Source organism: Castor canadensis, chromosome 14 (genome assembly GCF_047511655.1).
Source record: "Castor canadensis chromosome 14, mCasCan1.hap1v2, whole genome shotgun sequence".
Taxonomy (NCBI): Eukaryota; Metazoa; Chordata; class Mammalia; order Rodentia; family Castoridae; genus Castor; species Castor canadensis.
The window spans coordinates 7845257-7868359 of NC_133399.1; the positions used below are offsets into that span (position 1 = coordinate 7845257).

General features: G+C 45.3%; 1 protein-coding gene and 1 non-coding gene across 3 annotated transcripts in view; both read right to left on the reverse strand.

Annotated features, from left to right (window-relative positions):
* Positions 1–23103, reverse strand: part of LOC109686580 (uncharacterized) — a 301371-nt gene that overhangs the window by 15765 nt on the left and 262503 nt on the right. Inside the window, exon 1 of one of the 2 annotated variants that reach the window (XM_020163952.2) lies at positions 2224–2415. The exons of the other annotated variant lie outside the window; for it this stretch is intronic. Coding sequence (XP_020019541.2) covers positions 2224–2226 — 3 coding nt within the window. The 5' untranslated portion in view covers positions 2227–2415. Of the gene's footprint in view, positions 1–2223; positions 2416–23103 lie in introns of those variants that run through there. 2 annotated transcript variants of the gene reach the window in all.
* LOC141417116 (small nucleolar RNA SNORA51) lies at positions 16013–16142 on the reverse strand. The gene has a single exon (XR_012441734.1). It is a non-coding gene; the product is annotated as a small nucleolar RNA SNORA51 (small nucleolar RNA).

Below are 23103 nucleotides of genomic sequence, written 5' to 3' on the forward strand. Positions count from 1 at the left end.
TTTATAATGTATATAATGTTAATAAGGTAAAGAAATGAGCTTACTCCAAGACTATGACTATGTGAGGATGCTGCAAGAATTTTACATTAAATATTAAAATGTTTTAGTCTCTGAAAAGAGGAAAAAGAATTAGGATGGACGGTCACCTCGGCATATCAAAGAGATTGAGACCAGGGAGACACCAGAATTGATTACTGTCTAGATATTGACATGGAGGGTGATCCATGGTTGCTTACATTGTCACTTAACCTGAGCATGAAGCAACTTCAAGAATTCTGTTTCCTTCTCCAGACCTCATCATTCTACCCAATGAGATTCCAACCAAGAAAATCAATCTCTGGTGTGTACCAGTCATGAAAGAAAAATCTATAGTTCTTCACGTCAGTGGAATGCTATGGCAAGATTCTGCAAAGGAATCAAAAGGGAAGCAGCCAGCTTCATCCACAGATCACAGGGAGCCACACTCAAAAGCCTCTAATCCCAGTTACACAGGGGTGAGGCCAGAGGACTTAGTCTGGGAACCACAGCCAAGACCCTGTCACAAAGGAAAAAATTTAAAAATCCTAAGCTTGGAGACCCCTCTCACTGTGCAGGTGTTGCCTGGCACCTGTGTCTGGATAGTGAGTAAAGGGGACCTGGGCAGCCAGGAAATGTTATTCCAGGACCGCCTGCCACAAGTACTATCCTCTCCTCCAAGTGTGAAAAGGCCTTGTGATGCCTATTTTCAATTCTTACTAAAGACCAAACACTCAAAAGGAGCCACTTGAAGGCTCTGAGTTGTGCTGACATTTCTGACATCAATGCAGATACAAAACACACGGGGTTTGCGCAACACCAACCAATTCTGCAACACCAACTGGGTTTCCAACAACTAATGACACCACCCACCGCTAACAGATCCCACAAGATCAGGGCTCAGTGCTTCACACTGTCCCCTCTGTAGATGCCAATCCCAAGCATGTGATCGCCCTGGAGGGGACCAGTCCCGCTCCGCAACCTGGCTGTCTATGTCTCCAGCACTGTAACATCCTTACTATGAATTCAGACGTTGTCTGAACAGGGTTTGTTATGAACAACCAAACACACTCCTATCATTCTGCAAACTCCAAGGGCTTTAGGACTTCAGAGGCAGAGGTCAGAGGGCACAGAGATCAAATACATTCCCATTATACCACAGACTCTTAGAAACTATGACATTCATAAGCCATCTGTTCCTCTGGCAGAAGCCAAATGTGTTTCTGGGTCCAACCCTCAGACTTTCTCAATGGGCACAGTTTGCATTCTGACTCTCTGGATGCAAAACCGAATGGCTGCAAATTCAATTTCACAGAACCTTGCAGTCCTGGTAACTAGGAACAAAAAAGAAACCAAGTCCCGTCATTGTGCAAAGAAGACATTTGCCCTTCCCCCTTTAAATCTAAGCCAAAACCAGGCACGGGCTAAGCAAACACTTCCCCTCCTCCTTCGAGGCCTCTGATCTGTGACCACTCCCAACCTGAGCCATCCTTTACTGTCACCCTAAGAACAAGTGACCTCAGGGACATCTCCCCTGTCCCGTGAGCTGAGCCGCCCCTCCACCGCCCTCCTCTCCCCTTCTTTCTCCTGTTTGCTCCTCCCTAGAAAGCACAGCCTGCTCGCCTGGCCCTGGAGACCCCGCAGACTTGCACTTGGGGCTGTCCCGCCTCTGCACTAAGCTCAGGTCCCCGCCATCTGCGTTTCATTTGTAAACACTGTGTGCACACAGGCCAAGGCCGACACCAACCACGTCAGAGGGACCCGCGTCTCCCCTTCCGCTCCCCCACACGTGTCCCCGAGGACCCCTTTCCCGTGCCGGCCATGCGGGGAGTCCACAAAGCTAGGGATTCCCCGGTTCAGGACCAGGTGGCGGTGGAGACGCCGCTTCCACCATCAGGAAACTCGGGGCGCTCAGGTCTGCGCCGGGATGGGGACGGGGACCCCGCGGCCACTCGGGAGCCTCCCGCCACCTCCGCCGGCACCGCGCTGTGGGGAGACGCGGGGCTGCGGGCGCGGAGGGACAGGGGGCTCCGGCGGGGACAAGGGACAGGAACTTGGGGTCCCGGCTGCGGCCCCGCCCCGCCCGGGGACCGAGGGGACGAGCCGAGCGGCGCCGGCGGCGACTCTGCCGCAGACTCCGGGGCTCACGCGTGGCCCAGTCGCTCTCAACCCCTCCTCGCCCGTGTCACAAACCCGCCCCACGCTCACCATTCCTGACTGAAGGAATTTGTTGTCCCACACCGGCGACGGAAGTTGAACCGCAGGACTCCTCAGAACTGCCAGGTCCGTGACGCAACAATGGCTGCCCCTGACAGGAAGCTCCAGCGATGAGGGGCGGGCCTTTGCACCACAGGCGCTTTTGATTGGACAGCTCCTGAGACTGTCCCCGCCGGAGCCCCCGTCCCTCCGCGTCCGGAGCCCCCGTCCCTCCGCGCCCGCAGCCCCGCGTCTCCCCACAGCGCGGTGCCGGCGGAGGTGGCGGGAGGCTCCCGAGTGGCCGCGGGGTCCCCGTCCCCATCCCGGCGCAGACCTGAGCGCCCCGAGTTTCCTGATGGTGGAAGCGGCGTCTCCACCGCCACCTGGTCCTGAGGCGGGGAATCCCTAGCTTTGTGGACTCCCCGCATGGCCGGCACGGGAAAGGGGTCCTCGGGGACACGTGTGGGGGAGCGGAAGGGGAGACGCGGGTCCCTCTGACGTGGTTGGTGTCGGCCTTGGCCTGTGTGCACACAGTGTTTACAAATGAAACGCAGATGGCGGGGACCTGAGCTTAGTGCAGAGGCGGGACAGCCCCAAGTGCAAGTCTGCGGGGTCTCCAGGGCCAGGCGAGCAGGCTGTGCTTTCTAGAGAGGAGCAAACAGCAGGAGAAAGAAGGGGAGAGGAGGGCGGTGGAGGGGCGGCTCAGCTCACGGGACAGGGGAGATGTCCCTGAGGTCACTGTCCTTAGGGTGACAGTAAAAGTGGGGTCATGTGCTGAGGTGTAATTTGTGTGAATTAGGGAAGTTCTAAGAGAAAGAACACTGCATTGTGTCATATGGAGAAAAGATTTGTGATTTTGACGGTATATATGGAAGGTGGTATAATTTTAAAAACTGCTGTGGTCTCAGATCTTCTGGCACAGCCATCCTTAAGCCCTTGGCAGTCCCTGAGCTACAAGGAGTGTCTGGCTGTTTAAAATCGCCCGTTTTAAGCATTTTTCTGAATTTGTGCTACTGAGGTGACTCCGCGTGCCACCTCTCCATCACTTGAGGAAGGTGACTGGTGAGCAGACACAACAAACATAGCTTATGGCCTGGCATCTACGGTGGAGACAGTGTGGTAGCACTGAGCCAGGAAGCTGTGGGGACTGCTCTAAGTCTCTCTGGTGTCAGAATTGCATTGTGCGACACCAGGTGGGTGCTGGAGAATTGGTTGGTGTTCAGTAAACAGCACATATGTGGCGTCATTAGTGAGGGCAGGACAAGGACAGGGCAGCTCAGGTCAGAACCCAGCCTGTAGGACAAAGCCTGCTGCTGCTGGGAGGAGGGAACATGGATGGGGGAGCCCTAGGTGTGGGGAGGCCCCAGAATGAAGTTTCCTGGCTGCTCAGGCTTCCTCCGTCCCTCCCTGGGAGTGAAGCCCTGGGCTATCTCTGCACAGTGACAGTGGTGTCTAGGGTCAGACTTGTGTTCACCTTGCGAGCCTGGGTCCCTTGTGAACTGTGGGTGAAGCAGCTGCTTCCCTGACCTTCTCCCTTATTTCCTTTGGAGGATCTCTCTCTCTCTCTCTCTCTCTCTCTCTCTCTCTCTCTCTCTGTACTGGGGCTTGTACTGAGGGCCATGTGCTTGCTAGGCAGGTGCTGGACCCCTTGAGCCCCACTCCTCACTCGCCTTACAGAATCTTGTTTCTGTAAATCACCTGTTCTCAAAACCAGAATTTTATATCAGGATTTAAGTATAAGACGGCCATGTTCTTTCTTAGATCCTAAATGGATAGAAGGATGGGGTCTGAGAAAGAAAATCGGTTATTGAGATTTATTTATATTTTATTTTATTTTTTGGTGTTAAGGATTTAGCACAAGGCCTTCTGCACGCTAGGCAAGTGCTGTGCCAATGCCAAGGCGGCCTTCAAAGTCATCATCCTCTCCTCTGCGCCTGAGGAGCTGGAATAACAGGTACGTGTCACCATACTTCGTGCCAAGATTTTTGGTTTTGTTTTTTGTTTTGGTGGTACAGTGATTTGAACTTGGGGCCTTAAGCTCTTCTAGGCAGGCACTCTTACCACTTGAGCCACTTCACCAGCCCTAGACCCTGTTTTCAGTGATGACACTTTTCTAATCTCATAACCTATTTGCCTGGGGCTGGCTTCAAACAGAGATCCTCCTGATCTCTGCCTTCTGAGTAGCTAGGATTACAGAAGTAAACCACAGGAGAAGTTTGGTTTTTAAATAAATGACAGGTTTATTTTTTGTTGTTGTTGACAGTGTTGTTGTTATTTTTTTACCCAAGTGGTAATGGAATATAAATTTTTTAAAAAGTGGAGATAAGAGGTGGTTTTTTGATATGGATAAATTCATACTTACTCTGAAATTTTAGTAGTTGTTGAATCTATCACTAGACCTTTCATGGATGTGTTTTGTTTTGTTTGGTGACACTTGGGTTTGAACTCCAGGTCTTACACTTGCTACGTAGGTTCTCTACCACTTGAGCCACTCCACCACTCTTGTTTTATGTTGGGTGTTTTTGAGATAGGGTCTCACGAACTATGTGTCCTAACTGGCCTCAAACCATGGTCCTCCATGATCCCTGCCTCCAGAGTAGCTAGGGTTACAGTGAGCTACCAGTCCCCGCCTGGATGTGCATTTATTGTCTGACTTGTCAACATTTAAAATATAATTTATTCAGTTTAAACTGTCTGACAGTCAGCCTTTGTGTATGATTATAACTTGTATTACTGATGATTGCTGACAGAATTTTTTCTATGTGGCCCTTCATGTTTTATGAAATTCATTCTTTTTCTCTCATTATTGAAAAGTGGGCATTCAAGGGCCAGCACCGTGGATGATGTCTGTAATCCCAGGTCCTCAGGAGGCAGACATCAGGAAGATTAGGTACAAGGCCAGCACATTTCAAACCCTGTCTCAACCAGTAAGCTGAGTGTGGTGGCAAACATCTGTCATTCCTGCTCCAAGGGAGGGGCAAATACGTTGATCATGCTTCAGGCCTGCCAGGGCAAAAAGAGAAGATCCCATTAGAAAAAAAACCTAAAGCAAAAAGGGTTGCTTGAGTGGCTTATGTGGTCCAGCACCTTCTAGAAAGTGTGGGACCCTGAGTTCAAACCCCAGTACTGCCCTCTCCCAAAAGAAAAGAAGTGGGCATTTGAATATTCCATTTGGTAGTTGGGGAATAACATTCGTCTTTCTTTAGGGTTGATTTTCTTTAATTGCAGTGTTGGCTTTGAACTCAGGGCCTCATGCTTGCGAGGACAGTCCTTTACCACTTGAGCCCACCCCACCCCTTCTGTTCCTCTGAATGGCAGAAGTAGTGTATTTCTTTGTGAATTTTCCAAGTACTGTTTGCAGGTGGTTTATTCCTCACGGTGTAGTCACTGAATTGCCATTCCTTTTGCTTATATTCAGCCAGTGTTTTGACAGGGTTTTTTTTTCAATGTTAACAGGTAAGAAAGAGCAAGAGGAAACAGACAAATGTCACATCTTCCAGGCTTTGCTCCTTTAATACAGAGCCCGGATGGCTAAAAATCTTCTTTGGGCTTCACTTCCTGTAGAACTTCGCTCTGTTCTGCAATGTGTTGTTTCCTGAGTTCAGTACACCTGGGGTAGTTTATTTGTGTTTGTGTGTGATAGGCAAGTGTTTTACCACTGAGCTTCAGCCTAACAGCAGGTGTTCTTTGAAACACACCATCATTTCTAAAGTACTTTGCTCCTTACCCTCCCCTAATTTAATATCTTTTAATAGTTGGATAGAAAAGTTTAGCTTTTACCTCTAGGTCTTTGGCCCACTTTTTGGTCCTCTTCTTCCTTCTTTCTTCTTCTTTTTGTGCTGGGATCAAACAAAAGGGATACATTACATCCCTTTTATTTTTAATTTTGGAATAAGGCAAGATTCTGCTTCTATTCCATGTGGATGTCTATTTTCCAGTTTGCTGAACATTTTTTTTTAAATGGGTTACTGTGTTCTTATTGAGTGATCTTTATCCTCCTGTCCAAAACTGCTCTGCCATGTACATTTAGGAATCTGAGCGTGTTGGTCTATTGTGGCATTTATGTCTCTGTCTCTCTGCCCGCTCCACTGGATTTTGATTACTGTGCCCTGGTGCAGGTATTTATTTGTGGATTGTGCACCTGCATTCACAAGGGACATTGGCTGTAATTGTCCTAGTGTTCATCTTTGCTGTCAGCATAAATTTGGCTCTGAGTGGATCTGATTCTCCCATTGTCTGTGGTTTCTGGAGGAGATTAGTAGTAGGCTGGGGTTCATTCTGCCTTAAGTGGTGGGGATTTAGCAGTCCTCTGAGCCAGGTTTTTAGTTGTCTTTTATTTATGGTGGGTTTTTGATTATTGTATCAGTCTTGTAATTGTAGGTCTGCTCTGAGTTTGTATTTCTTCATCCCTGTTTCTCAGTATACCCTGTGTTCCCAGACATTTTTCTACCTCATCAGTGTACCATATTCAGGGTGCACCCTGCAGACTTCTTCAGTAAGCCATGAGACATTCATCTCCTGATCTGAGCTGCTGTTCTTTCACAGGTGCTCTGCTTTTGTGGAGGCGGAGGGAGGAGAGCAGCCTTGTAGAGACCCATGGTTTGGCTTCATTTTGAGAACACCTGTGTCTCTGTGCTGGGTTGTCATTGTCACCCTTGTGAAGTTGAATGTAGGAGTCTGAGACGCAGAGGATCCATGCTTCCCTCTCCCCAGAGATTGGGCCTGGCAACATCTCAGTTTGCTGTGTTTTGGGGTGGTTCTTTCTTTTGGAGGCACTGGAGGTTTTCTGACCCTGACTCTGTTATTATCTGTTACATTAACATATTGTTGTTTTATCTGTCCTCTCTTCCATTGGAGACAGTGGCTTGTGTCATGATCTTAGTTCTCTGATGAGTCCAGAAGAGTTCCTGATTTAAAATTTCTTTGATGTTTCCTTATATGGCCGGGAATGTCCCCTTGTATGTCCTTCCATGCTGGGTTGGAACGTGGAAGTTTCTGAGCTCAGTTCCTTACATTTGCTGACAGCATGTAACCCTGGACACCCTTCTCTTTGTGCCTGCTATCAAACAAGGGGATCAAAAGCCAAGGTGGACCCTCCTTGAAGGTGCAGGAGATCGAGGCCACACACCCACCTCTGCATATGGGAGTGAGTGTTCCCTGTAGCTTCCCTGTTAACCTCAGCAGAACTCGAGGCCTGGCTGCTTGAGTTGCTCTCAAGACACTGCATACCTGTGTAAGAAGCCTGCCCACTGTCCTTTGGGCCATAGTTCTGTAAGTGTAAGCCTTGCCTGTCCTCTCTGTCCCGAGTTCTCATCACGACCACATTTGTTTGAGACCATAGCAAGGACACATTAAGCAGGATGACTAGTCATGAATCACCTTCTCCTGAGTCTGTCTCCTCTGCTCTGATCCCCTCACCTCCCCTGCTTTCTGATGGCTGTTACATACCTCACCTACTACTTGCTGGGGAGCCCCTGCTCTGACTTGGGCTGCTGTTTTTTTCTACTAGATCTGTGGATTCAAACTCAGATTGTTACATTGCAGGACAGAGGAACACACCAAATTAGAATGTGCTTTTCAATCTTAAGTCTTTACATTTTGTGATAAAATATATTCACAAAAGTATAAGTAAAACATTTCCAGTAAGATTCAGTCTTTCTAACAATATAAACTCTCTTGGAGTCCTCATCAAGATTCATAATTGGCCTTACAATGAGTAGTGTCCCCGGGCGGTGTCCTGCCTGTTTCATGCCAGTCTTGCCCAATGCCCTGATTCTTTGGTGAACTTTCCTATCTTTACTATCTGTTACTTTTTACTAAGCAGTGGTCTTTTTCTTTTGCCTCCTTTGAACTTTGAGCAAGTGAGTCTTAATAGAATTGCAAAGGCTGATGGGTGTTTTCTTTGCCAAGGTATGTTTCAGCAGTGCCAGGGCCTGAGGCAGGACCAGTTCTCATCCCCGGGGTTCTGTACTTGGTGTTTTTGGGTTGACTTTTTAAAATAGTGCTCCTGTCATGTCTCTGTCTCTCTCCAAGTACCATAGCACAATACATTCTTGAGGAAGATGACTAGGCTCTGGGTTGTGGTCAAGTTCAACTTACAGGAAATAGCAAGGCAACTCTTTATCTGCTCCACTGTTAGTGTAGTATGATCCTCAACACTTGGTAATATCTCATGGGCTCAGTTCTGTCCTAGGTATGAAATGGAATCTACTTTACTTGTACTTGTCTCTTCATTACCACGTGCCTAGATCTTTCTTCACGTACGATATTTTACCTTCTGAACAATACCTTATTGTTGTTTCCATAGTTTTTCACTTTTACTCTGTGCAATAATCATTTTCTCATTGCATGAATTGTAAATATTTCCCTTCTGTTAGGTTGTCTTCGTCTCCATTTATTTTAATACCTTTAAATTTGTCAGTCCATTTCTTTTTCTTATGAGAAAATTCTCTATTTAAGTTTTTTGCTCGTTTGTTTTGACATTTGAGGGTATTGCACTGTTGCCTCACATTTGGCAAGTGTTCTACCACTTGAACCACACCCCCGGCGCTTTTCATTTTTTTTCAGATAGGATCTCCCACTTTACTCAAGCTGGTCTCACACTGCCGTCTTCCCATCTCTGCCTCCTATGTAGCTTGCATCGCAGGTGTCTGCCAGCATGCCTGGCTCTCCTATTTAAATTTTTGAACCCAGTACTTTCATGCTTGCAAAGCTGGTGTTCTACTGCTTGAGTCACACTTCCAGTCCATTTTGGTCTCATTATATTGACGATAGGGTCTCATGAACTATTTGCCTCTTCTGTCTTCTGCCATCCTTCTGATCTCTGCCTCCTTAGTTACTAGGATTACAGTCATGAGACCAAGGTCTTTTTTAATTATTAATGTGTACATAATTTTGTATATTTGTGGGCTACCATGTACATTTCAGTATTTGCATACAGTATGCACTGAGTAGATCAGGCTAATTCCCATGTCTTAACATAGTTTCATATCTCTGTGTTGGTAATGTGCAAACTTTTCTCTGGTACATTTGAATCTACACCCTTATGTTTTGTCAATTAAGGTTGCCATATTGTGTGCTTTCAATTATTTACCATTCATTCATGTTACATAATGATTAAATTTGGTCTGTCTCACACTAGGTTCAAGCTTTCAACTCTTGGCTGTTAATGTAATTGCAGAGGATGTGCTGCATGCCTCGAGCGAGCAGTGTGACAATGGGCTTAAAATATTGTGTGTAGGGAATTCAGTAGAGAATCAGTGCCCAGGGAACCACTGGACACTGGTCACCAAGGCTTGCTCTTGTAATCATGTGGGAAAAGTGCAAACTTTCACAGGGAAGCAAGTGAAGCAGATACATACTGCTTGCATGAACTATTTAGGCAGACTAAGCTCCTCTCCTCAACTAGATGGCTGAGGTCCATCCCAACACCAGTTCCCAGGTGCAAGGAAAGGTGGAGGAGCTTTGGGAACACATAGGTCTATTATTAAAAAGTCTCAGAACTGCCAAGTTTAACCCTGTTCTGTACACTGAGTAGTAGGTCATAGGACTTTGGCACATGCTTCAGAGCCACTGTACAGTGAGACTTAGGGATTACCTGGTAGCACATTTGAAGTCACCAATGAGAGTGTTCTGTTGTTTCTTTAAGGAAGTATTCAAATCTAGTATCAAAAATACTGAGATATGTGAGTGAGCACAGAAAGAGCAGAACCACCAAATCACACAAAACATGCTTGGAGCTCTCAACAGCATGTGAACTTGTTGTGAATTGAGTCTAGACCCCAGGTCTTATGCATCTCATCCTGAACACATGTGGCTCTTATAGGAGTCCGTGACCTTTGAGGACGTGGCTGAGCTTCACCCAGGAGGAGTGGAGTTTGCTGAATCCTTTCCAGGAAAATCTCTACAGAGCTGTGATGCGGGAAACCATCAGGAACCTGCATGCTGTAGTTAAGGTGACATCATACCTACACTGAGTCAGGGACAAGGTGTTCTGTGATGGTCAAAGATTTTATACATGAGAAGGGACTGCTTCGGTGAATAAATTAGGCATGTTTCAAGGGAACTTGAACCCAAACTAATAATTTTTATATAATTTTGTAATAATTCATAATGGGGTTTTTTTGCCCACTTTTTAGGACAAAAGCGGGGAGACCAGAACTTTGAAGCTGAGTATAAAAATCTTGAGAAATATCTAAGGTAATTTGCACGCACAAGAGAAAAGAAATCCTCAGGAAACTTGTAATGGTGGGACCTATTTCAAGTGAACAAAACAAATACATGGTGGCACATACCTGTAATCCCAGCATTTCAAGACTGAAGATGGAAGATGGAGGGTCACGAGTTCATGGATAGCCTGGGCTATGAAGTGAGTTTCTGGCCTGGCTACTTATAGAAATATAGACGTGTGTGTGTGTGTGTGTGTGTGTGTGTGTGTGTGTGTGTGTGTGGTGTGTGTGTTTATATCTGCTCAATAGATATAGATACAGAGATATGCCCAACTTCAAATTCATTGCCTCTGTGGAACGTTTCTCTAAGTCTGCATACAACTTGAATGTCTGTAGCCCAAAAATGCAAAAAGTCTAAAGTTTTTTGAGCAAAAAATGATGCCATAAATGATACTTTGTGATGGTTTATTGTACACAAAATTGTTTCATGCCCCAAAATATTAAAAATGTTATATGACATTACCTTCAGGATTTGGGTATAAGGTGCATAGGAAACATAAATTTGGTTCATGTGTACACTTGAGTCTCATCTCTGATGAATCATCATATATTTGCTATATTTCAAAATCTAGATTCCAAAACACTTCTTCTCTCGTGCATTTTGGATGATCTGTACTTCAGTGTAACACAGATGTTCAGTGTTTGCAAAATAGTGAACATGGAGGTAGTATTAAGACTCCCCATGTGAGACTGGGTGCTAGTGGCTCATACCTGTGATCGTAGATAGTCAGGAGGCAGAGATCACCACCATTCTGGTGGCCTAAACTCAGGCCATCTCCATGGGAGAGGTTTCTGGGCTCCTTTGTAGGTCTGGATGGCTGTGCCACCAAGACTTTACAGGCACTTCCTGTCCTAACGTCATTGAAATCGGGACCTGTGTGCTTTATGTAGGGATCTGAGTCCATGCAACCACAACAAGGTGGTGTCACAATCAAGTGGACAGACAGATGTCAGAGAGGAACATTATGCTGAGTGCTGGTGGCTGACACCTGTAATTCTAATATCTCAGGTGTAGAGGTCATGAGGAGCACAGTTGAAAATTGGTCCTGAACAAGTATTTCCTGAGACTGCATCTTGAACAAACCCATCACAAAAAGAGTGCTGGAGGAGTGGCTCAACCTGTAAGAGTGACTGCCTAGCAAGTGTGAGGCCCTGAGTTCAAACCCAGTGCCACAAAAAAAGAAGATGTGCAGATTAGCAAAGCTTCCCAGGAAGAGTCCATGTAGAGGTCCTGTTCTCTGCTGCTGCCAGTCACCTATGGACTGAACTGTGGCACTAAGTGGCCTCAGAAGACCAAAAAATTTCTCAGGAAACTGGAAGGCAGTCAGACCCAAACCATCTTCAGACTGGCAGCCACACCAAGGGTCCAAACAATGTGACAGGGAGCACTAGCCTCTACCGTCTTTTTTTTTTAATTTTTATTTTATTAGCCTCTACCGTCTTAACTGTGAAAACTACATGACACCATGGTACTTTGTTAATGGTTCTTATCTCAGTTAAAATATGACTTCATTTAGTTCACAGCTGGTGATGGACCATGTCTCTTTCAATCCCTGATGTAGGAGAGCAGTGTGCTTAGGTAAACTGTCAAGAGTGCAAGCTAGGAAGAGACAGAGACAGGATCTCTGATGCAATCACTCTTGATGCAATCCTTGGTCACTTGGAAAGTTAACCTTTTGTGTAACTTTTGTGTGTCCTCACACACCAGCTGTGTAGACTACAAAGGACAAATAATCCAGCTCTCTGCTCCAAATAGGGAGGTGGGAAAAAACTAATTCTAACAAAGATGTGCTGATATGTTTGTGAGAAACAGGAGGTGGACAAATGTCAAGTCTTCCATTCATCACATGGAAATGAAGGCAGTAAGGAAATCTGTGTGGGAGGTGACATTATAGAAGCTGGGGTGTGTGTGCACCTTCTCTATGGAAAGTCACTATGCAAGTCGTGAGAATGTCCTCACTGCTCATTTCTGTGGCCATATCTAGTGTTTCTTCAGCCCTATGTCAGCAGTTGCTCATGTGTGGATGGGGACAGTGGGGGGCACTGCCTGTGGCTTTGTCCATTGTGAGTGTCTATAGAGATACAGTATAGGCCAACTGCAATTATGCTTAGAGATTAGCAATATAACACATTTACCTTAAGTCTAGATACTGCACGGCAGTAGAAAAGCAGCTGCTGTTAGCCTGTTCTCTGTGTCTCAGTGCATCAGTTTTCATTGACTGAATATTTTAGCATGTGTGAGTTTTATTTAAGCAGAGAGGGAAAGAGTGGAAAAGGTCCATGCACATGGGAGGGCGCTCAGGAAGGTTGATCTCATGAGGCACTTTGTCTAGTGGATTTTATAAAGATTTTATTTCCTGGTTGAAGGAAAGCTGGTTGTGTTTCTGATCTACTGATCCCCTTAAATGATGTATGTCATCACCAGCCAATGTGTTTTGTGGGGACACTGTGCATGCTCCTGTTTCCATTCCACGTAGCCTTGAGGTCCACCATATTGGCTGGGTCTCCTGTCAGGGCATGGCTCATGTACTATTCATATGCCTCAGTAGTTTCAAGGCCTGGAAGAATGGTTTTAAGATCCCCAGATTCCCCACACTTGTTTATCTTGTCTCTGTGCCCTTGGTAATTCCGGGACCTTGGTGGGTGTTTATATTCCTTAAGAAGCAGTCCCAGGAGATGATAGTGGGCAGCAGCAGGTGGTGCCCTCCAGTGCCACAGTTCCTATACCTTGGGGGTCAGTGACCAGGTAAATGCCAGTGTGTAGTGGGGGCCAGACTTAAAGCTTGAGCCAGCTTCACAGTTCCTTCGTTCTGCCTCTAATCTTCTTTCCTGAGCCCCAGCTCTCCCCACTTTCTTGCTTTCTCTCTTTACTCCTGCCATATCTCCTTTTCTCCACCTCTTCTTCCCATTGGTTTTCCCTGGTTGGTGCAGGAGGCTCCCAACTATAATTCTACCTACTTCGGAGGCTGAGATTAGGAAGATCACAGTTAGAGAACAACACAGGTAAACAGTTCTCCAGACCTCCTCTCCAAAATAACCAGACAAAATGGACTGGAGACGTGGTTCAAGCAGTAGAGCACCTGCTCTGTGACTGCAAAGCCCTGAGTTCAAACCGCAGTTCCATCCAAAAAAGGAAAGAAAAAGAAAAAGAAGTCTTTCCTCCTGTTTTTTTCATAAATTTATTCTCCTATATTCCTCCATAACTTACAGTTTATTTCATATTTCATATGTGTGTCTTGTATCCATTTGGATTATACCTTGTCTTGTTTGGTGAGACTGAAGTCACACTTATCTTTAGGAAAGAAGGAGTTTTCTCACCACAAACGAGAACAGTGCACTTCTTCCCCTTGAATTGTGCTGCTGGCTTTAGCTACATTCAGTTTTAAATAACTGAGAAATTTCTAAAAAAATTTAATCTGTCTGCATGGTATACTAGGCTCACAAAAAATGACTGTCTCTGTGTGGTGTGTTGTAGGAACTGGGAGGGATAGGCAGCTGCCTTCTACTGCTTTTTTATGTCTTCAGTATGGTACTGAACTGACTTTTACTTTTCTGATGGGATTTTGGGAAAAAATTAAATCAAATTTACAGTTGGTGCACTGTACTTGTTAATACAGTTCTATTTAGGATGTAAACTAGGGGGAGAACTGGCATCCTATCAGGTCATCACACTCAAGACTGTAAATTGTTCAGTTCAGATTATCTTCTACAATTTTATTATCTTTACATTTTTCTCCTCAAAGATGTTGTGAAGTTCTGGTGAATTCCTAGATGTTGCGTAGCTAGAAGTGCCTCCTATAAAAAAATCAGATAAGAACTGAAAGAAACTAATTATAGACCTGAAGCTTTAGAAAAATAAGCATGAGTCAAACACAAAATGAATAGATGGAAAGAAATAATAAAGATCAGGGCAGAAATTAATGAAACGGAGAATGAAATAACAATGCCATTAGCCAATAAGATAGTTTCTTACACGCATAAGCAAGACTGATGAACCCTTAGCCAGACTAATGAAAAGAAAGAGAAGACAAAAAGATGAAAAGAATCTATTACAACACATAACAAAATTCGGAGGATGAGCAAGAAATATTTTCAAAGCATTTTTTACAACAAATTGGAAAATCTTCAAAAAATAGACAAATTTCTAGACATGTATAATTACCAAAATAGGACCGATAGGATATAAATACCTTAAGTAGATCTATAATGAACAATTGTATGGAAGCAGTAATAAAGAGACTCCCGACAAAGAAGACTCCAGGACCAGAAAGAGTCACTGCTGAATTCTACCAGACCTTTAAAGAAGAACTAAAACCAGTGATCCTTAAACTATAACATAACATAGAAAAGGAAGTAGCACTACCAAATTTGTCTGGGAAGCCAGTATTACCCTGAAACAAAACCAGATAAGGACACTACAAAAGAGAACTAAAGGCAGAGCACCAGAGACTCACGCCTATACTCCTGGGTACTTGGGAGGTGGAGATCCAGAGGATCATGGTTTGAGGCCAGCACCAATAAATACTTCATGACATCCTGTCTCCAAAATAACCATAGCAAGGAATGGACTGGAGGTGAGGCCAATGTGGTAGAGCCCCAACTGGTAGAATAAGCCTCAACACCTGAGTTCATACAACTACAGACCAATTTCCTTGAACATAGGTGAAATTTCTCAGCCAAATATTGCCAACAGAATTCAACATGATTGAGCTGGTTCCGTTCCAGGGAAGCAAGCATAGCTCAACAAATGTAATAACATCAATAAATAAATGTAATTAGCACATAATTAGGATCAAGGACAAAACCACACACCCATCTCAATAGAAACAGAAGAGGCCTTTAACAGAACTCAAAAGCCCTGAGGAGACTATGAGAAGTAGGGACACACCTCATCATAGTAAAGGCTATATATTACAAAACTATAGCCAACATTAGTAAATGGGGAAAACTAAAAGCATTTCCTCTCACATCAGAAGTGAGACAAGAGTATCCACTCTCTTCACTCTTTTTCAAAATAGTAATTGAGCTGGCACCAGTGGCTTCTGCCTATAACCCTAGCTGCTTTCGAGGCGAGATGAAGTGGATGATGGTCTGAAGCCACCCTGGGAAAATAATTCAAAAGACTTCATCTCCATAACAACGAGGGCAAAACAGATTGGAGGTGTGGCTCAAGATGTAGAGCCCTGCTTTGCAAGTATAAAGGCCTGAGTTCAAGCCTAGACAATCCCAAAAAAGAGCTTGAATTCTTAGCCAGATCAATAGGGCAAGAGAAAGAAATAAAAGGGGCACAAATAAGAAAGGAAGGAGCCAATTATTCCTATCTGTAGATGAGCTGATTGTGTACTTGAAAGACAGGAAAGTTGCTACCAGAAAACTCTGAGATCAGATAAAACTTTTGGCCATGAAACACGTTAAAAGTCAACATAGCTCAATAGCATTTCTTTTTTTCTACAGATCACTTTATTGGTATTTATTCTGATCACTTATAAGAATAGACATTATCAATTACTATCCTTACTCATGGAGTCTGTTTTTTAATGTGTCATACTACTTTTTAAATTTTTTTCCCTGCCCTATGTCTCCCATTCACAATATTGACTAAGCATAGGACTGGGCTGAGGTTTATATGGGATAGGTCTACTTTGCCTACTTTTTCTCTACAGTAAGTGTAGGAGCACAGCCTGTGGGAATCACCAGAAGGCTGGTGCTAGGGTTTTAAACTCAGGACCTCCCATTGCTAGGCAGGCGCTTTACCACCAGTCCTTTTTTTGCTTTAGTTGTTTTTCCAATAGGGTCTCATGTTTTTGGCTAGGGCCAGACATGGACCATGATCCTCCTACCTATGCCTCCCATATAGCTGGGATTACAGGTGCACACATCAAACCTGGCTTAGTAGCTTTTCTGTATACCAATAATGGATGTGCTAAGAAAGAAACCAGGGAAACAATACCATTCACAGAGCCTAAAATAATTAACTACCTAGTAGTAAGATTAACTGAGGAGAAAGACATCTGCAATGTAAATTATAAAACATTGAAGAAAGAAATTGGTGAAGTCTCTAGAACAGGCAAAGACTTCCCATGTTCATGAATTAACAGAATTAATTTTCTGAAATAGCTTTCCTATTGAAAGCACTATATAACTAATATGCAATCCCCATAAAAATTCAAATGACATTCTTCATCAAAATAGAAAAAAGTACTCCAAATTTCATATGGAAGCACAAAGACCCAGAATAGCCAAAGCAATTCTAAACAAGAAGAGCAAAGCTTGAGTTATCACAATAACTGATTTCAAATTATACCATGGAGCCTTAGTAATAAAAAGCATGATATGTGTGTGTACTGTATACACACACACACACATATATGCATATACAGACATGTACATCAATGGAATACATTAGAGGTCCCACAAGCACAAGTAACCCCATGCAGCTACTGTATGACAAAGGCACCAAAAATACAAGTTGGTGAAAAGACAGCTACTGTAACAAATGGTGTTGGGGAAAACTAGACATCCGAGTTTACTGGACTGAAACAGATCCCTATTTCTCACCATGTACAAATATGAACTCAAAGTGGATCAAAGACCTTAACATAAGACCTGAAATTCTGAAGCTACCAAAGGAAAATATTTGAAGATAGGCAGAGGCAACAACTTTCTGAACATGACTCCAATAGCTCGGGAATAAAAGAAAGAATTGACAAATGGGTTAGCATCAAACTGAAAAGCTTCTGCACATCCAAAAAAAAAAAACACAATTATCAGAGTAAAGAGACAGGCTACGTAGTGGGAGAAAGTCTTTGCCAGCTACTTGTGTCACAAGAGATCATTATCCTGAGTATATAAAGAGCTCAACAATTAAACATCAAAAGAACCAACAATCTAGTTAAAGGGGCAAATGAATTGGACAGTTTTCAAAACAAGAAGTACAAATGGCCATAAACACATGAAGAGTTGTTGAACATTCCTTACCTTTTCCTTCAATGCAAATCAAAACTCCACTAGGATTGCATGTCACCGCAGTCTAATTGGATATCATCAAGGAAACAAGGACCACAAATATTGCAAGGACACAGGGGAGAAGGAACCCTCAGACACTGTTGGAGGGAATGTAAACAAGAGCAGCCACTGTAGAAATCAGTGTGAATGTTCCAAAATACATTAAAAATAGAACCACCATGTGATCCACTCTTGGGTATATTCCTGAAGGATTGTAAGCCATGATACAATAGAGACATCTGCACACCCATGTTTAGAGCATCACTGTTCACCATATCCAAGTTAGGTGTCCATTGGCAGATGAATGGATGAAGAAAACATGCTTATACACAATCCAGTATTAATCAGCCATGAGAAGAATGAAATTATGCCATTTGCAGGAAAATGGATGGAATTGGAGATCATCGTGCTAAGGCAGCTAAGTGAAGTTTGGAAGGACAAATACCATGTTTAATGTCATATTCAGAGGATAGATCTATGAATAAAAAGAAATGAGTATAAAGGGGATGGGGCTAGTTTGGACAAGCCAACAGGAGGTAGACAGGGTAAAGTGAGTGTCTGAGGGAGAACATGATTGAAGCATATTATATACACATACAGAAATATACATATGTAACTTTGTACAGTAACATATGCTAATAAAATAATTTTAAGACAAATAGAAGGATCTAATTGAACCTCTTGAGGGTTCAACCTGAGGCCAGTTAGACGTTGTGAAAGAAAAACTTATTTCTAGGATGCTCAGGATTTAGCTATAGAAATGACTGAATGGGAGTCAGGTGTGATGATGCACACCTGGAATCCTCACAGTTGGGAGGTGGAAGCAGGAAGATAGGAAGTTTGAGGCCACCCTGGGCTACATATGGAGACACTGTCTCAAAAAATTAACCAATGAAAAAGAAGAAATGACAGGTTGGGTCAATGCTGATGAGTGTAGAGTGGAAGACAGAACCAAGAAGGTAAGCACAGCATGTAAATCACCAGGCATAGACTGTCACCAATGGTTAGAGGAAGTTGCGTGTGTCCAGCTGCTCAGAACAGGGACAGAAGAGTGGGGACAGATTGGAGGGCAGGATACCTATGTGCAGGTGCCTTGGGAGGCTCTGTCCTTCTGAGGTGGTGACTGTGGTTGATGTGATGCTCTGGTCTGCACGGGGTTTTAATTTTGGCATGGATGGAGTTGCCATAGTTGGGCTGTAACATGAAGGACCTCTGTGATAGTCAATGTCAGAGAAATACTCTCTTGGCAGTCCCTGGACAATGGGATTATGAATTTGACAGTTTAGTTAGGTCAGAAGCTTAAAGTGTCCCTAGTGAATTACCTTGTGGTGACTATTAAGGTGTTGAATTGAGGAGAGAATCAACAGTGTGAGGAGGCAGCTTCACTTGATGGCTTCTCAGAGTTACATCCTGAGGCGTCCCTGACTCAGCACCAGGGAACCATCAGCTGTGCGCTCCATGTGAGGGTTCATTCTCACCCTGGAAGTCAGGCATGTGTTGAATCTTCTCAGGGTGGGTTTCCTTGTGACCTTGGCTGAGGCTGGCTGCTTGTCTGGGCTGGTGCTCAGGTTTGCTCTTCTTTGTCCTATATGCCTTTGTGGAATATTGCTGCCATCTAAGTCCAAGTAGTCTCTCCATGTATTAGATTATTGAAGTCATGTGTGTTTTTCTTTTCTTGACAGAACATGGGCTCATCCAGTGATAAGGGGTGAGGAAAGCCTTGACATGAAGCCCACATCCTCATTCCAAGTTTCTCAACTGTGACATGAGGCTGACCCTCCTGATCCAGTGTGGCTTGGTCTGACCTAAGCAGTCCACTTTCATTGAGGTCTTGTGTTGTGTCCTTGGACCAGAGTCTGGAGTTCTCTACACTTTGTGACCCTATTTCAAGGAAGAAGAAGTGGGTAGCCGCTGTGGAGAGCCAGGAGCAAGTTCAGCTTCACTTCTCTATTGTGTTGGATGTGGCTTGGTCAGTGTCCAGTAGGAATCCTGAGTTGGGTGGAGCTGGGCTGGAATGTGTTCTTTGCTTCTCTCTACCTCTAAGGGATAGCTCTGCTGTCACTCACCTTGAGCACTAGCCAATCAGGCCGGCTAGAGCTGTTCTATCAGGAGGGCTGGCTGGGGAAAGGCCCGCCCCTCGCCGCCCAGCTTCCTGTCTGCCGCCATTGTTACATAGCTCACCCGGCAATTGTGACATTGCCAGCAGTTCAGCTCTTACTGCTTTGTGACTGATAAGGAAACCCAGAGAAAGATCAAAGCTGGGAAAAGAAACAAATATGAGTAAAGCCCTCCCTCTTAGCTGGGGCCCCTGCATCCAGCTGTCTCCTTAGAAACTGTGGACGGCCTTTGTCCACAGGTGTGCTGACATGATATATTGTAACCTTGAACAGCTAACTGCCATGTCTGCTTCCGCCCTCTCTGCTTGTTTGCTGCAGCTTTTCTCAGTATAAAAACCTCAACTACTCTGAGCTCAGGGGCTGCGCCATCTTGGAGCTATCCAGGTACTGGCCCACTAGTATAATAAACCTTCCTTTCCTCCAACGACATGGGTTTGAGTCTTATTCTCGCTGTTCAGTCATACTATCTGTACTGTTCTTGCAACATTTTGGAGGCCCCAGCAAGATTAGACCGCCACGCCACATTGAGCAGTGGGTCCCTGCTCCCTGGCCCTGTAGCCTATGGAGGCTTCTGTAACCGGGAAGTGTGCACCACCGATGTGATTCTGGGGTCTCCTTCCAGACAACTGAAAGAGGCTGTGGAGCCAAGGACTGGGCCCTTAGACTGGTGGAATGAAACGACCTGCAACAGACATCTAGGCCAGGTAGGAACCCCCAGGGTAGTCAGTTTAGGAGCTGTCATGGACCGATCCTCACAAGGGACGGGCTGAGACCTGATGTGATTCCAAGGTGGCGTATCCCCTTCCTCTGGAACCAATGTGATTCCGGTCATCTGGGGCCAATGTGATTTTGGCCAACTGGTTTAGAGGCTAATGAGATTCCAGCCAACTGGGTTGAAGGCTAGCCAAGTTTTAGGGGAAATAAATAGGGACTGATGGTTTTTAACTCTGAGTAAATGATGTGTGAATGAGCGGCTTGAGTCACTTGCATTTCAAGCTCGAATCTGTGGCTCCATGGCTGGGCACCCTTGATGTCCCATAAAGGCTACAGAGTCCAAATGTGCTCACCTGTGATTTCATGGTGATTGACATATGGTCTATGGTGGGATTGGACTAATGTCCAGTTGCAAGTCACCCTGTTGGGCTGAACCCATTCTGGCTAAGTCACGTGGCTCCATTGTCTGGAGTTGTGGTCAGGTGAGCATCTGTGTGGCCCCTCACTGAGGGGCACCCCTCCCTTGTCTGTCTTCTACACTGGCCACGGTCAGGCACATATAAAATGGGCTCCTCTGCGTCAAAGCACCCAACGATGCTCCAGACTATGCTTGCTAACTTTAGGAAAGGTTTTTCTGGTGACTGTGGGGTTAAAAGGAAACTAGCCAAGCTTCTGAGAGTCTGTTGTGAATTACAATAGCCCACCTATGATGGAGGATGGCCAGCAGAGGGCACTCTAGACTTAGCTATTATCGCCTGCATCACAGACAAAGTCGTAGGGGACCCAGGCCATCTAGACCAGTTTCCTTACATTGAAACCTGGTACATCCTGACTGCCCACCTGACTGGCTCTGTTTTCATGCCCCCCAATGGTATGCAGCCATTTTGGTTAACAGCAAAATAAAATAAAAACATTTGAGGTCCACTACATCTCAGAATCTGAGTCATCAGATCCACCATCATATGTCCTACCAATGCGTTCAGCTGCTCCGGCCTCCCCAAGATCTGAATTAAATGCAGGGGACCCCAATGGAAAGGAGAAAGCATCAGGCATGGGACCCCAACCGTGTCACCCAGAGGCTTCCTCTTAATATCTCCCTTTGCCTCCAATGGCCCCCCAAAAAGACAGCCATTGGGGAAAGTCACCAAATTCTGGGAGGCAGCCCTATGCCCCATCTTTCAGATTCCTGGGCCTCCACTACCCCACGCAGATGGGTCATACACAGCTGGACCCATGCAAAATGTGTATCAGCCACTCACCAACTCTGACCTCCTGAACTAGTGACAGCACACCCCAGCATACTCAGAGGAGTCACAAGCTGTGAGAGAGCTCCTAGCCAACACTTCGCAGGTGCCCACATTGACCAACTAGTTAGCATAGCAGCCAAGGTGGTGACAAACCAAGAAAAAAATAGTAAAAGCGGAAAAAAAAATTTGGAGAAAAAGGCAAAGATCCTGGCCATGGCCCTCAAAGACGGAGACAAAGAGACTAAAGGCCAGAGAGGGGGCCCCAACAAGAAAGGATGGAAAAACCCTCTTGGGAGGAACCAATGCACATACTCTAAGGAAGAGGAACATTGGAAAGATGAGTGCCCTAACAAGGAAACAAAGGAAAAGGTGACAACGGCTGCCACCAAATCCAAGGAAGCTTACAACCTTTAGAGACAAACACAACCTGGGGAAATGAGTCTGACTGAGGCAGGCCAGGCTCCCTTCTGATCAGCCCTCAGGAGTCCATGGTCAAGATTGATGGAGAGGCCGCCAAACAGACTTCATTCTGGACACTGGGGCAGCCATTTCCACCGTGACCACACCAACCAGCCAGCTCACTAAGGACTCAATTACTATTATAGGGGCCACCAGGAACACAAAGAAGTACCGGTTCTGTGAGGCCCAAAAATGCATAGTTGGTGGACACCAGCTCAGACACTGATTTCTGTATGTATCAGAGACTCCAGGCCCCCTTCTGAGAAGAGACTTACTTTCTAAACTGGGCACCACAATATCTGTGGACTTGGGACCACCTGGCCTGAGTGTCTTGCCAGTGCTAACCTTAGAGGTCAGTCTTAAAAAGGGTATCATAGGATTAGGTTCCCAACCCAACCACTGGGGCCATGGAACTGACTGGTAGCCTACCTGTCCAAGAAGCTAGACCCTGTGGCCTCAGGTTGGCCCCCATGACTCTGGGCATTGGCCGAGACAGTCCTCTTAATGCAAGGAGCAGATAAACTGACTGTGGGACAGAACATCAGGCTCCAGGTCCCCCACCAAGTAACTTCTCTGCTCAATGGCACTGCCAGTCAGTCGATGACTGGGGAATGCGTGGCCAGATATCAGGCTTCATTGGGTGAAAACCCCTGGGTAAGAGTCAAAGCAATGAGGACTCTCAATCTGGCCGCATATTTACCAGAAGAGGCGGGGGAGCCCTTCCACTCCTGTGAAGAGGTTTTAGACGAAGTCTTCTCTTCTCAGCCCCACTTAGTGGACACTGCTATTCCCATGCTGACCTTGAGCTCTTCTTGATGGAAGCTGGAGCCCACCAGAAAGAGAACAGGCCCATAAAACAGGGGCTAAAGAAATCTAAAAAGGCTGGTTCATCACCCTGGAAAAAAGGATCCTGATATCAGAAAAGGCAGCCGCAGGCCTGGTAAGGCTAGCACATGACATCACTCATTTGGGCAAAACCTCCTTACAAGGACTGTTACAGAAACGTCTAGTCATTCCCCGATTGGCAACTCTAACTCAGTTGGCCAGCAAGGCTTGCCTGTGCTGCACCCAACACAACCCAGGACAGGGGCCCAGGCCCCCACTACTTATCCAGAAAAGAGG